The following is a 12,213-nucleotide window of genomic DNA, read 5'->3' as shown; positions in this document are numbered from 1 at the left end:
TGCCACCTTGTGTGAACGGACAGAACACATGTGTCTGAATAAAGCATGCTGCAGGAGCAGGACCCAACGAATGATAAAGGCCAGAAAGACCTGGGACAGGGGTCCCAACAATGTGGCGGCACCTGAAATTGTGAACGATGGTTAGACACAAATATCTTGGGCAACAGAAACCTTGAGATCTTTCCTCCATGGGCTCTCCCTCTCAGAAACAGATATATGACCTGAATTTCTGTTCCAAAGTTACACATCACAAGACACAAGCCCGATTGCCAAGAAGAAGAGGTTCGAGGGCCAGAATACTCTAGAGAGCGGCTGCCGACCAGAGCAGACAATACTGACTTTGATAGACCAATGCTCTGACTCAGTATCAGGCAGCTTCATGTTTCAAGTGAGTAGAATCTGTGGCATTTGGGTTGAAATCCCCCCTCTGCTATGAAGCTTGCAAGGTGACCTTAGGCCAGTCATTCTCTCTCACCCTGTTCTCCCTCATGGGGTTGTTGTGACACTAAGACAGAGGGGACGGATCACGTACTCTGAGCTCCTTGAAAGGAGGATGGGATTAAAACGACCAGACAGAATATTGCGCCATGTCTTGTAAAAGCAGCGTGAGAATCAGACCTGACGACTGCAGATATCTGGACAAACGAGCTCAGGAGGTCCTCAAACACACCTCTCGGCACGTAGCCATATTTGGCAAACGCCTGCCTGCTTTCCAAACATCGAGCAAGCAGATGGAGAAAGAAAGGAAGCAACATAAATAAATGTGGTGTGTCCCTCATAGCAAGTGGTACGTCAGAACATCAGAAGAACCCTGCTGGATCTAACCAGTGGTCCATCGTGGTCCAGCATCCTGTTTCACACAGTGGACAACAAGCTACCACGGAGGACTAACAAATCGGGCATAGAGGCCTTCCCCTGAGACTATGGTTGACAGCTAAGGTTTTCAACGTCTACTGCTGAAACCAATCAATGCCTGTTGTGATCTGCAGCAGCCCTTTCATATGACTTACGTGGATGGTCTGGTGGTGGTTCTTCTCCACCTCAGCCTTGTGTTTCATTGGCTAGAAGGAAAGCCCTTTACTCCTCCAGAGTCTGGACTACTTTTGGCCAATTTTCACTAACTCTGCAAGTGATGCCAAGCCACCACCTCCTGAGTAGCCCTGCTTTCCTTCCTCCCCCTCCTACCCTCTGGTCTGGTACATAAACATAAGAGCACCACGAATGTGCCTTTTGACTTGGACAACTGGAAAGAACAGGAGGGAGTGACTTGTGGGAGGAAAAGAGTAAGGCTAGGATTTCATTTTAGGTCAACCCTGATCTAGGATCAATCCAGCTCTCTTTGCCAAACACACATCTTTTAAACTGCATTTGTCCTCTAACTCAAATCACCACCACAAATAAGATAGACCTCCCTGTTCATCCCCGCATCCAGGCATTTATTAAAACAGAATCATGCACAAAGGCAATATAGGGGAGATAAGCAGTCAAGGCATTTCTCGGACATCCATCGTCTTTACCCATCCCGACAGTCCATATAGTTGCCTTTGATCCAATAACAAATCTGTGCATATTTCAGGGGCGTGATGCGGACAGCCACGTTGAAATCCTGAGGGGAGCCGTTGTTGTCTACCCACTGGTGTCCTGAAAATATCCCAATGATTTTACGTTCCCATTTGTGGTTCTGTCTCTTCCACATCCGCACGTAAACTCCAGAGCCGCTGGCTCCCGGCTGGGCATCGCACTGCTGATACAAGAGGTCGAAGGTCTCGTCTTTGACATCGCAGAAACGGTAGACCAGATTTCCGGGCCGATCGTTGTCGTAGCCCGAGAAATGAATCCTTCCTCCGGGCAACTGTCTTGCCGATGGACTCACGCCTATTTTCATGAACTTTCTCTTGTGGGGCTTCTTGAGTTCCAACAGGGCATAGTCATAATCCATGCCAATGTCATTGGCATTCCCTTTTATCCACCCTTTCGGAACGTGGGTCCGCTTCACACGGATCCACTGGAATTTCATTCTCTCGGGCTCAGAGGAGCCGCTGACATTTCCTCCCTTGCTACCGTCTTTCAGCTTGGGCCTCAGAAATCCCACTCGTAGTTTTTTGGCTCCCTTGACGTAACTCTTGCCATCATGAATGCAGTGAGCTGCCGTTAGGACATGCTTCTCAGCCACCAGCGTTCCAGTGCAACCAGTGGACAACTTCACAGAAGTGGAAAAGGGGTAGTTGAGCAAGAAGTCCTTGCCAAAAATACTGAACCTCGTATCATATCCATAGATTTGCCTCTTTGTCCGAGATCTGCTTTGCGCCCCTGCACTGCCGCTAGTAACGACATAGATGCCAACTTCCGTCTCGGTACGGGAACCATTGGAGTACAACGTTTCGTAAGAAAGATAATCTTTCACCTCTTGGTAAGTAGGTAACGGGGAACGCTTGTGGCAAGATGGACCACAAGGCGATACCACTTCTAATTTGGCTTCTGCGTCAAACTGTGGCTTGTCCAAATTAACAGTCAACTGTGGCACGACGACTGGAACTTTGTAAGAAGGCCAGGTGGGCTTCCAATGGGAACTGGAAGGTATCACACCTCCCACGGCCCACAGGAGAAAGATCAGAGCTGGCAGGCCCACCATACTGAAGGCTGATCTGCAAAACAAAAGTGAGGTTCTTGTTACTGATGGCTGAAAGAGTAATGCACAATGCAAATAATACCTTGGTAGAAAGGCTCAAGTGGTTAAGACGTTGAACTGCAGGCTGTGGAAGGTCAGTAGTTCAGCAGTTCGAGACCCGGGTGCCGCATGATGGAGTGAGCTCCCATCTCTAGTTCCAGCTCCTGCCAACCTAGCAGTTCGAAAGCAAGAAATTGCAAGTAGATAAATAGATACCACTTCGGTGGGAAGGTAACAGCGTTTCGTGCGCCTTGGTGTTTAGTCATGCCGGCCACATGACCACGGAAACGTCTTCAGACAGCGCTGGCTCTTCGGCTTTGAAACGGAGATGAGCACCGCAACCCTAGAGTCGGATGCGACTGGCTTTCGAGCAAGGGAAACCTTTACCTTTACTAGAAAGTCAAAACTGGGCACCACAAATTTATACTGGCTTAGATCTACCTTAACTCAAAGAATCCAGGGTTCGATCCTGTGGACCCCCTTCTGCTAAATCAAAATTTAGAGTCCAGTAGCAGCTTAAAGACCAACAAGATTTAGTCTTTAAGTTGCTCCTGGATTCGAATCTTGATCCTCTACTGCAGACCAACATGGCACTTCTGCTTTGTCTTCCTTCAAGGGAAAAAGTCTTCCTCCAATAGAGAAAGACATTTTTTCCCTGATAAAGGCTTTCTCTGATGGAGAAAAATCTTCCTTTATTGAAGAAAGACCAGCTGCAAAGGACTTATAGGATCTAAGTTAGTGGAAGGGGAGTCATGGGCTCCAATCCCTGGGAATTGTAGTTTGGTGAATTCTGTTAGAGGTCCCTCATGCCCCTTCAGAGAACTACAATTCCCAGAGTTCCTTAGGAAAAGCCAATGACTGTGAATCCAGGCGAAGTTAGTACTGTACACGTCCTTCAAACGTTTCTAACCCAAGGTCATCTCCTAATATGATTGCGATGTAGCCCAGAAGAGAACCTGCAAAACTTTGATTCACATCCCATTGAACACATGGGAATTCTCTTATACTGATGTGGACCATGAATACTGCTCACTCAGACTGATAGCATCTTCTTGGATCTTAGAGGAAGATGTCCCCTAGCTTCTGCTACCTGTGAACCTTTAACAGGAGATGCCAGAGCCGGAACCAGCAGCCTTCTCCATACCAAGCACAGAATTCCAGTGCTGAAAGTGGTCTTAAAGTCCACTCAGTTCGACTCCTGTTCAATGCAGACAATTTGGCCACTGTGGCTCTACCACCAAGCCATGGCCCCTCTGCTTCAGACGTGACTATATTCTGAATGCCACATTGTGCGTCTTTCTCAGTTTCTCATTTGTAGAGTAAATAAATTAAATAAATAAAATAGGAGGAGGAGAAGAGATTGGATTTATACCCTGCCCTTCACTTGGAGTCTCAGAGTGGCTTACAATCTCCTTTCCCTTCCCCTCCCCACAACAGACACCCTGTGAGGCAGGGGCTGAGAGAGCTCTGAGAGAACTGTCCTTGAGAGAACAGCTCTGACAGAACTGTGGCTTGCCCAAGGTCATCCAGCAGGTGCAAGTGGAGGAGTGGGGGAATCAAACCTGGTTCTCCCAGATTAGAGTCCGCGCACTTAACCACTACACCAAACTGGCTCTCAAAGTGGACTCAGACTTTATTTAACAAGTCACTTGTTAACAAGACACATCCTTCGGCTGAAAAATGGACAGGCCAAGACAAAAGAAGAGCAGGAGTTACGTGATTGTGTTTATTCTGTTCCTGAGGTCAAAGGGCAACTTTTGCCTGCATCTCCAAAAGGGGGGATTCTATTTTGGAACATCAGAATGGGGAAAGGGGGAGGAGTATTCCTGCAGTGCTAAATGGGGCCTGGGGACTCTACGGGGCTTGCAGCGTCTGTCTTCCACAGTCAATTGCAAGCCCAGATTGGCACTCCCCCCCCCACCGCCCCCGTCATATTTTAAATGGTCCAAGCTCCGTTATGAAAGACAGGCAAGCGGGCTTTCCAGCGGCAGAGAACAGCAGGCATCGGAGAGGTGTCGAGAAAACGGTGGGACGGTTTGATTGGAAAATTAGCCAGGCGGCATGATTTGTTTGAATAATCCTTGCAGGGATGTGGGGGTGGGGGGGAGCCCTCCTTTCCCTGCGGGAAAGGAGGGCTCCCCCCACCCCACATCCCCGCAAGGATTATTCAAACAAATCATGGCTATTAGATGCAGCTTATGCATCTTTAAACCCTGCTGGGGTTAAACCAATAACGGCTGGAGCAGCTTAGCATCATTCTTGAAATACCTCGAGTATGAATGGAATACAGCCGGGCCCTATAGAAGGTGCTTGGCAGCCCTTGAAATGAATGATGGCGTTCCATGTCTTCGACCAAAGTGGCCTCCTCCACCTAAACAAATGTCTACTGTACTCTAGTTCTACCCGGAGCAGCCTTACTTACGGAGCTTTCATCACTCAAGGGCATGTCTGCGATGCTGACAACGGCCCTGCAAGGTAGACCAACAGTCGCATTCTCGTGTTGTTGGCAGGAGACTGCAGCTGAGACCCAGAGGCTTGCCTAGGGGTTATCTAGTCCACTTCTACACAGGTATTTTGCCCTGGATGCTGGACTAGATGGCTCTTCTTATTTTCCTCCTCTATGCAAGTCAGGGCCACACCCATTGCTCTCCCTTCCTCCGTGGGACGGGGGAGGAGGAGGAGATGGAGACTGGATTGAAAGAGCAGTTCTTGAAAGAGCTCTCTCAGCCCCACGTACTTCACAGGGTGTCTGTTGTGGGGAGGGGAAGGGAAAGGAGTTTGTAAGCCACTCTGAGACACCTTTGGGTAGTGAAGGGCAGGGTATAAATCCAATCTCTTCTTCTTCTACCTCACAGGGTGTCTGCTGTGGGGAGGGGAAGGGAAAGGAGTTTGTAAGCCGCTCTGAGACACCTTTGGGTAGTGAAGCGCGGGGTATAAATCCAATCTCTTCTTCTTCTACCTCACAGGGTGTCTGTTGTGGGGAGGGGAAGGGAAAGGAGATTGTAAGTCACTCTGAGACACCGAGTGAAAGGCGGGGTATAAATCCAATCTCTTCTTCTCTATACCCCGCCCTTCACTCAGAGTCTCAGAGCAGCTTCCAAACTCCATTCCCTTCCCCTCCCCACAACAGACACCCTGGGAGGTAGGTGGGGCTGAGAGAGCTCTTTCGAGGACTGTTCTTGAGAGAACAGCTGTGCCAGAACTACGGCTTGCCCAAGGTCATGCCAGCAGCTGCAAGTGGAGGAGTGGGGAATCAAACTCGGTTCTCCCAGATTAGAGTCCACGCACTTAACCACGACACCAAACTGGCTCTGGAGGGGCCATGGTTCAGTGGAAGAGCATCTGCTTGGCATGCAGAAGGTCCCCAGTTCAATCCCCAACATCTCCAGTCAAAGGACCAGGCAGTAGGTGATGGGAAAGACCTCTGCCCGAGACCCCGCGGAGCCTCTGCCAGTCTGCGTAGACAATACTGACCTTGGTGGATCAAGGGTCTAATTTAGTATAGGGCAGCTTCATGTGTTCATTTTCTGAATAATCTTGTGTGGGGGGGGGTCACCTTACAGGGTCCTCTTCCTTTCAAGCAAATACAGTAGTTTTTGCCATCTGTTTGGAGGGGCGTAAGTTGAAAACAGAAATCCTGATGTCATTAGAAAACAAAATAAGGTACGCTCTCCGGATTTAGAAGCAGTCTTTGTACAGTCGCAGAAAATTTGCCTATTTGTCTTAAAAACTGAAAACATCGACCTTGTCGCCCATGCACAGTCATCACCGAAGCTATCACATTAAGTTGTGGGCAGAATTAGTTGCAAATCCTTGAGAATGGTCCTAGATATGTCGATAGTCTACAGAGGAGTGACTATTAGCTGATACCGGGTAGACATAACATCTTCACCTGACACAGTTCTTAGAAGGCCTTTTCAGTGAATAAAACCCGGCCTTAAAGAGCATTCCACTCATACTACTGAGAGAAAATATTCGTAGAATTTCCCCCACACACACTCAACATTCCACAGAAATGCCAAATTTTCTACGGAAAAAAAACGGGGGGAAGTCCTCACGAGAAGAAAAAAACTATCCCCCCACACACACCTCAAATTGTTCTGGGCTTTCTCGGGAGGGAAGGCAACATGGTATGGCCTGATCTTGTCAGAACTCAGAAGCTAAGCAGGGTTGGTCCTTGGATGGGAAGGCTCTGCAGAGGAAGGCCATGGCAAACCACCTCTGCTTCACACTTGCCTTGAAAGCTCCTACATAAAACACAGGCTGACCAGATCCAAGCTGGATACTCTAATCATGACACCACACTGGCACGCTATGCTGCCTTTGGCATGGACAAGCCATGTAGCAGCAACTGATCCTATGGGCAAGCTCACCATTAGAAGAAGAAAAGGAGGAGGAGATTGGATTTATACCCCGCCCTTCACGCGGAGTCTCAGAACGGCTTCCAATCTCCTTTCGCTACCCCTCCCCACAACAGACACCCTGTGAGGTAGGTGGGGCTGAGAGAGCTCTTTCGAGAACTGCCCTTGAGAGAACAGCTCTGAAATAATTTATGACTGACCCAAGGTCACACCAGCAGCTGCATGTGGAGGAGTGGGGAATAAAACCCGGTTCTCCCAGATTAAAGTCCGTGCTCCTAACCACTACATCAAACTGGCTCCCATTAGCAAGCCCATTTGTGTGATTTTGTGTGTGTCTGCAGTAGTTCAATGTATTCACCTAATTCAGGGGTATTTACCCTGGGGCAGATTACTGGGCGATGAAGCCTCTTACAATTGTAAAGCTAACATGCTTACAGTTTGGTGTAGTGGTTAAGTGCACGGACTCTAATCTGGGAGAACCGGGTTTGATTCCCCACTCCTCCACTTGCACCTGGCCGGATGACCTTGCGCAAGCCGTAGTTCTGATAAGAGCTGTCCTTGAAACAGAGCAATTTCTGTCAAGAGCTCTCTCAGCCCCGCCTACCTCACAGGATGTCTGTTGTGGGGAGGGGAAGGGAAAGGAGTTTGTAAGCCGCTCTGAGACACCTTTGGGTAGTGAAGGCCGGGGTATAAATCCAATCTCTTCTCTTCTTCTTTATCCTTTTGCGTCGCACTCAAAACAGGATTAGGAAGCTTGCTTAGACAGTTATCTGTGAAGAACTGCATTAACATCAGCCAACAGAAGCATTTATTTTTAAGTGCATCATTTATTTTTGTCACTTATAGGGTTTGACACTGCTCCCTTTTTGGCTTTAGATTAGATGTAAGGATGGAGCTTTTTCATCATTAAAAGCTCATTATCTTGCCTCCCTCTTGCAGTGGCACAGTTCCGTCCAGCAGAGGGCAACAGAGAGAACCGGTTTTCTCAGACCTCTCTAGCACTTTACAAAAGACACAACTTCAAGAAAACGGAATTATTCCAGATCTTCTAAAGTGGAGTTTCATCAACCGGCACATCATATATGCATTTGAAAAACTGGCACAGACTTTTTGGAGATAGCTTGTCTGGACTTGTCAACTTTAAAAAAAATACAACTAGGAGGAAGGAAGAGCAGTATGTACCATTATGGATGGGGCACAATGCTCCCTCTAAGATGTGGAGTCTTGTGAGCAAAAATTCTACTTTGTGAGCTATGGTGATTAAAGTTGTGAGCAAGAGATTTGGCTACTGCACAGAGGTCATTTCGGGAGGGATCGTGGGGGATTGCAGTTCCCCCGGGTGAGGTGCGGGGGGGGCACATGACGAAGCCCCACCCCCTGCTTCCGGCCACGCCGCTTCCGGCCCTCATTCAGCCAGGAGGAGGCAGGAGAAGAGGGAGGGTAAGTTGCTTCCTCCCCGCCTCTCCCCACCCCTGCCTGCCTGGGGCCAGGGAAGGCCTTGGCGGGGCTTCCTCGCACTCCCGCCGGCCTTGCAGGTCCACTGCTGGGCCTTACGATGTCAGGGGGTGTGGCATATGCTAATGAGTTATGCTAATGAGTTCCCCTAGCTCTTTTTCTACAAAACGACCCCTGCTACTGCATAAATTAGTTTGCTCCGAAGCCATCCTTCCTGAGCTAAGACAAAAATGTGTGAGCCGGAGGCTAAAAAACTGTGAGCCAGCTCACGCTAACTCAGCTTAGAGGGAACGCTGGATGGGGGTAAACATACAGAACTGTATTTGTACTTTATTAAAGTTTTATCCTGGCCTTCATTTTGTAAGCTCGAGCTAGTTTACATCATGTCTGCCATTTTATCCTCATAAGAACGCTGTGAGATACGCTGAGAGAGAATGAATGGATAGGTCTCTCTCTCTCTCTTTCTCCAAATTCATTATAATTTATTTACTTATTTATAGACCAGTTACACCAAGCTTTTCTTCCCAATGGGGACTTAAAGCAGCTTACATTATTCTCCTTCTCCGTTTTATCCTCACAACAGCCCTGTGAGGTAGGTAAGTTAGGCTGAGACTGTGTGACTAGCCCCAAGGTCACCCAGAAAGATTCCATGGCAGAGCGGGACTTTGAACCCAGGTCTTCCAGATCCTAGTGGGACACCCTAATGACTGTGCAGGGGGTTGGATTGGATGACCCTTGAAGTGCCTTCCAGCTCTGCGTTTCGACGACTACAAGACACTGGCTCTCACCAGCTATTTAGTGGCTATTTGCTTCAGCAGGGATAGGACTATCGCAAATGATTGTTCTATCAGCAGCTATTTGCAAGGATGGTTAACCGTAGCCTTTTATGTAAAATAGACAGTGCGTATTGCCCATCAGCCACACCCCACAGTCTCAAGGCAAGATTGAGAGAAAGGCCTGAGTTGTCCATAGAGAAGGAACTGTGATGTCCACTACCACAACACCTGCCAACTGATCCATCGAGTTGGGCTTGGGCACCGGCTTCTATAATTTGAGGCTGGTCAAATATTGCCAACAACTAGTCAAGTACTGAAAACATTAGTCTACTGGAACTGTTCACAAACAGCGTGCTTGTTATCGGAACCTTAACAACGTGTTTGCCAAGGGGGGGAGGAGATTGGATTTATACCCTGCCCTTCACTACCCAAAGGAGTCTCAGAGCGGCTGACAATCTCCTCCCCCTCCCCACAACAGACACCCTGTAGGGTAGGTGGGGCTGAGAGAGCTCTTTTGAGAACTGCTCCTGAGAGAACAGCTCTGAGAGAACTTATGACTGACCCTAGGTCACAGCAGCAGCTGCATGTGGAGGAGTGGAGAATCCAAACCCAGTTCTCCCAGGTTAGAGTCCTCGCTCCTAACCACCACACCAAACTGGCTCTCTAGAAGGTTCTAGAATTCTGACATGACATCCTGCAGGAAGGGAAAGACTGGAAAGGACATCTCTGCCCCCTGGATAATATTCCAGCTCAGCTTTTGTTCCAGTGTCCTGATCCAGGTATAAAACTTGGTCTTGGCTCTTGGATCTTAACCTGAGGCTCATGGCCTGTGGCCATGGAAGAGCTATGGAAAAGGCTAGGGTTGCCAGGTGGTCCCCCCCCCCCCCCGGCCACTGGCAAAGGAAGGGGAGCTTGGGTTGCCTGATCCAGGTTGGAAAACTCCTGGAGATTTGGAGATGGAGCCTGAAGGGGGACAGGGACCACAGTGGGGTACAAATCCACCCTCCAAAGCATCCATTTTCTCCAAGGGAACTGATCTCTGTAGTCAGGAGAAGATCTGTAATTTTGGGATCCCCAGGTCCCACCTGGAGGCTGGCATCCCTAGAAAAGGCCCATGGCTCAATGATAGAGCATCTGTTTGACCTGCAGAAAGTCCCAGGTTCAATCCCCGGAATCTCCGCTTAAAAGGATCAGATGTGAAAAATCTCCACCTGAGACCTTGGAGAGTCGCTCCCAGTCAGAGTAGACAATGCTGATCTTGACAGAACAAGAGCCTGACTCAGTCTACAGCTGCTCAACCATTTCACTGGCTCCACAATCAACCCAAAAAGACAGACAATATAACTAAAGGGAACAGCAATCAAAATACATCAATTTACAGAAAATTGCTGCAACAGTTCAAACATTCACAAAATGAGGACAATAATGTATTGGCATTTCCATGTTGTTTTAATCCAGAATTTCTTTTTTCAACAGGTCAGGACATCAAGTCACTGAAGTGCTTACGAACTTCCTCGAGTTTCAATGTTCGTTTCGAGGCAATCTTTATCAAAATTCTGTTTTGTTGTAATTCTTTCACAAAGTCTTAAGACGTTGTCCGCTAAAAGGAACGATTTGTAACTTGGGAGCTATTCTTAGCCATTCGGAATGTGTCAACTTCATTAATATTGGATTACTTTGTGAAAGAATTACAACAAAACAGAATTTTGATAAAGAGTGTTGGACTGGATGGGCCTTTGGCCTGATCCAACATTGGCATCTCTTACGTTCTTATGTTCTTACCTTCCCACCGAAGTGGTACCTATTTATCTACTTGCAATTTCTTGCTTTTGAACTGCTAGGTTGGCAGGAGCTGGGGCCAGAGACGGGAGCTCACTCTGTCATGTGGCACTCGGGTCTCGAACTGCCAGACTACTGACCTTCCAGCCTGCAATTCAGTGTCTTAACCACTGAGCCACTGCAGCTCCTCCTGAGGAGAAAGGTGGGGTACAAATGAATTATACAGGAGGGGGAAAGAGAACAGTGGTTTGTTTCGTGCATACATGAATCATCTTCCAAACAGGAGAGCCAAATCACAATTAGCTTTCCTTTCAAGAAGGTCACCCTCGAGGAGGTGTTCCGCCCAACCCCGCTAATTAGAAACCGTCTTTGCAACGCATGGACGCAAAAATTTGTGGGAGAAGAAATCGTCTCCATTACATTTCTGCAATGAAGGCAGTTTTTCCACTGGAGCGGAAACGCCGGAATGATTAACCCCGGGGAGGAGAGAGGGAGTGAGAAAAAAGAGGCACGGTCCCTGCCAAAATATCCAAAACGAGCTTTCCTTGGCCCTCAGACTTGCTAGAAATATAGTCAAGGTAGCTCAGGAGGATTACGGAAGCCCTCGGCCCAATCTTAGACGACAGCTCCGTCTCCGTTGTCGGCTGCCCATTGGCATCACTTCAGGGAGTTCAGGGGAAGCCGCCTCTCCGGGGGTCCGCTCCTTCCCAAATCCCCGCTAATTTGAAGGTTACGAGAGGAGACACGCTGGAAAAACTGAACCGGATTGCAACCGCGTCAGGGCCGGGGTAGCTGCCAACACATACACCAGACCCAGCAGGTACGCTGGCACGGCTGCTGAAGCGCACCCACCCGCAAAACTAATCGGATCACCGTGCAGCTCTGTGACCAGCGGGCTGAGCTCCTTCCAGAGCGACTTCACTCTCGTTTGCGTGCCTCTCTCACTGTTTAAAACACACATACACATGTAACTTGGATTCTCACTGAAAAGAAGAAGAAGAAGAAGCGCACCCACCCCGGCTTTCCCTCATTGGTTTTTATTTCTCTTTGGTGATTCTTTTGTAAAGCAAGGAGGGAAGAAGAAGAAGAAGAAGAAGAAGAAGAAGAAGAAGAAGAAGAAGAAGAAGAAGAAGAAGAAGAAGAAGAAGAAGAAGAAGAAGAAGAGGAGGAGGAG

The 12,213-nt window shown here is 48.4% G+C and overlaps 1 protein-coding gene across 1 annotated transcript in view; it reads right to left on the bottom strand.

Moving 5' to 3' along the window:
- Positions 1-376: 376 nt before the first annotated feature.
- Positions 377-12,213, bottom strand: part of PRSS23 (protease, serine 23) — a 26,728-nt gene continuing 14,891 nt past the window's right edge. Inside the window, exon 2 of the mRNA XM_015427723.1 lies at positions 377-2,645. Coding sequence (XP_015283209.1) covers positions 1,514-2,645 — 1,132 coding nt within the window. The 3' untranslated portion in view covers positions 377-1,513. The remainder of the gene's footprint in view (positions 2,646-12,213) is intronic.

Source organism: Gekko japonicus, unplaced genomic scaffold, assembly GCF_001447785.1.
Source record: "Gekko japonicus isolate JY-2015 unplaced genomic scaffold, Gekko_japonicus_V1.1 scaffold393, whole genome shotgun sequence".
Taxonomy (NCBI): Eukaryota; Metazoa; Chordata; class Lepidosauria; order Squamata; family Gekkonidae; genus Gekko; species Gekko japonicus.
This window is presented reverse-complemented; position numbering and strand designations above follow the sequence as displayed.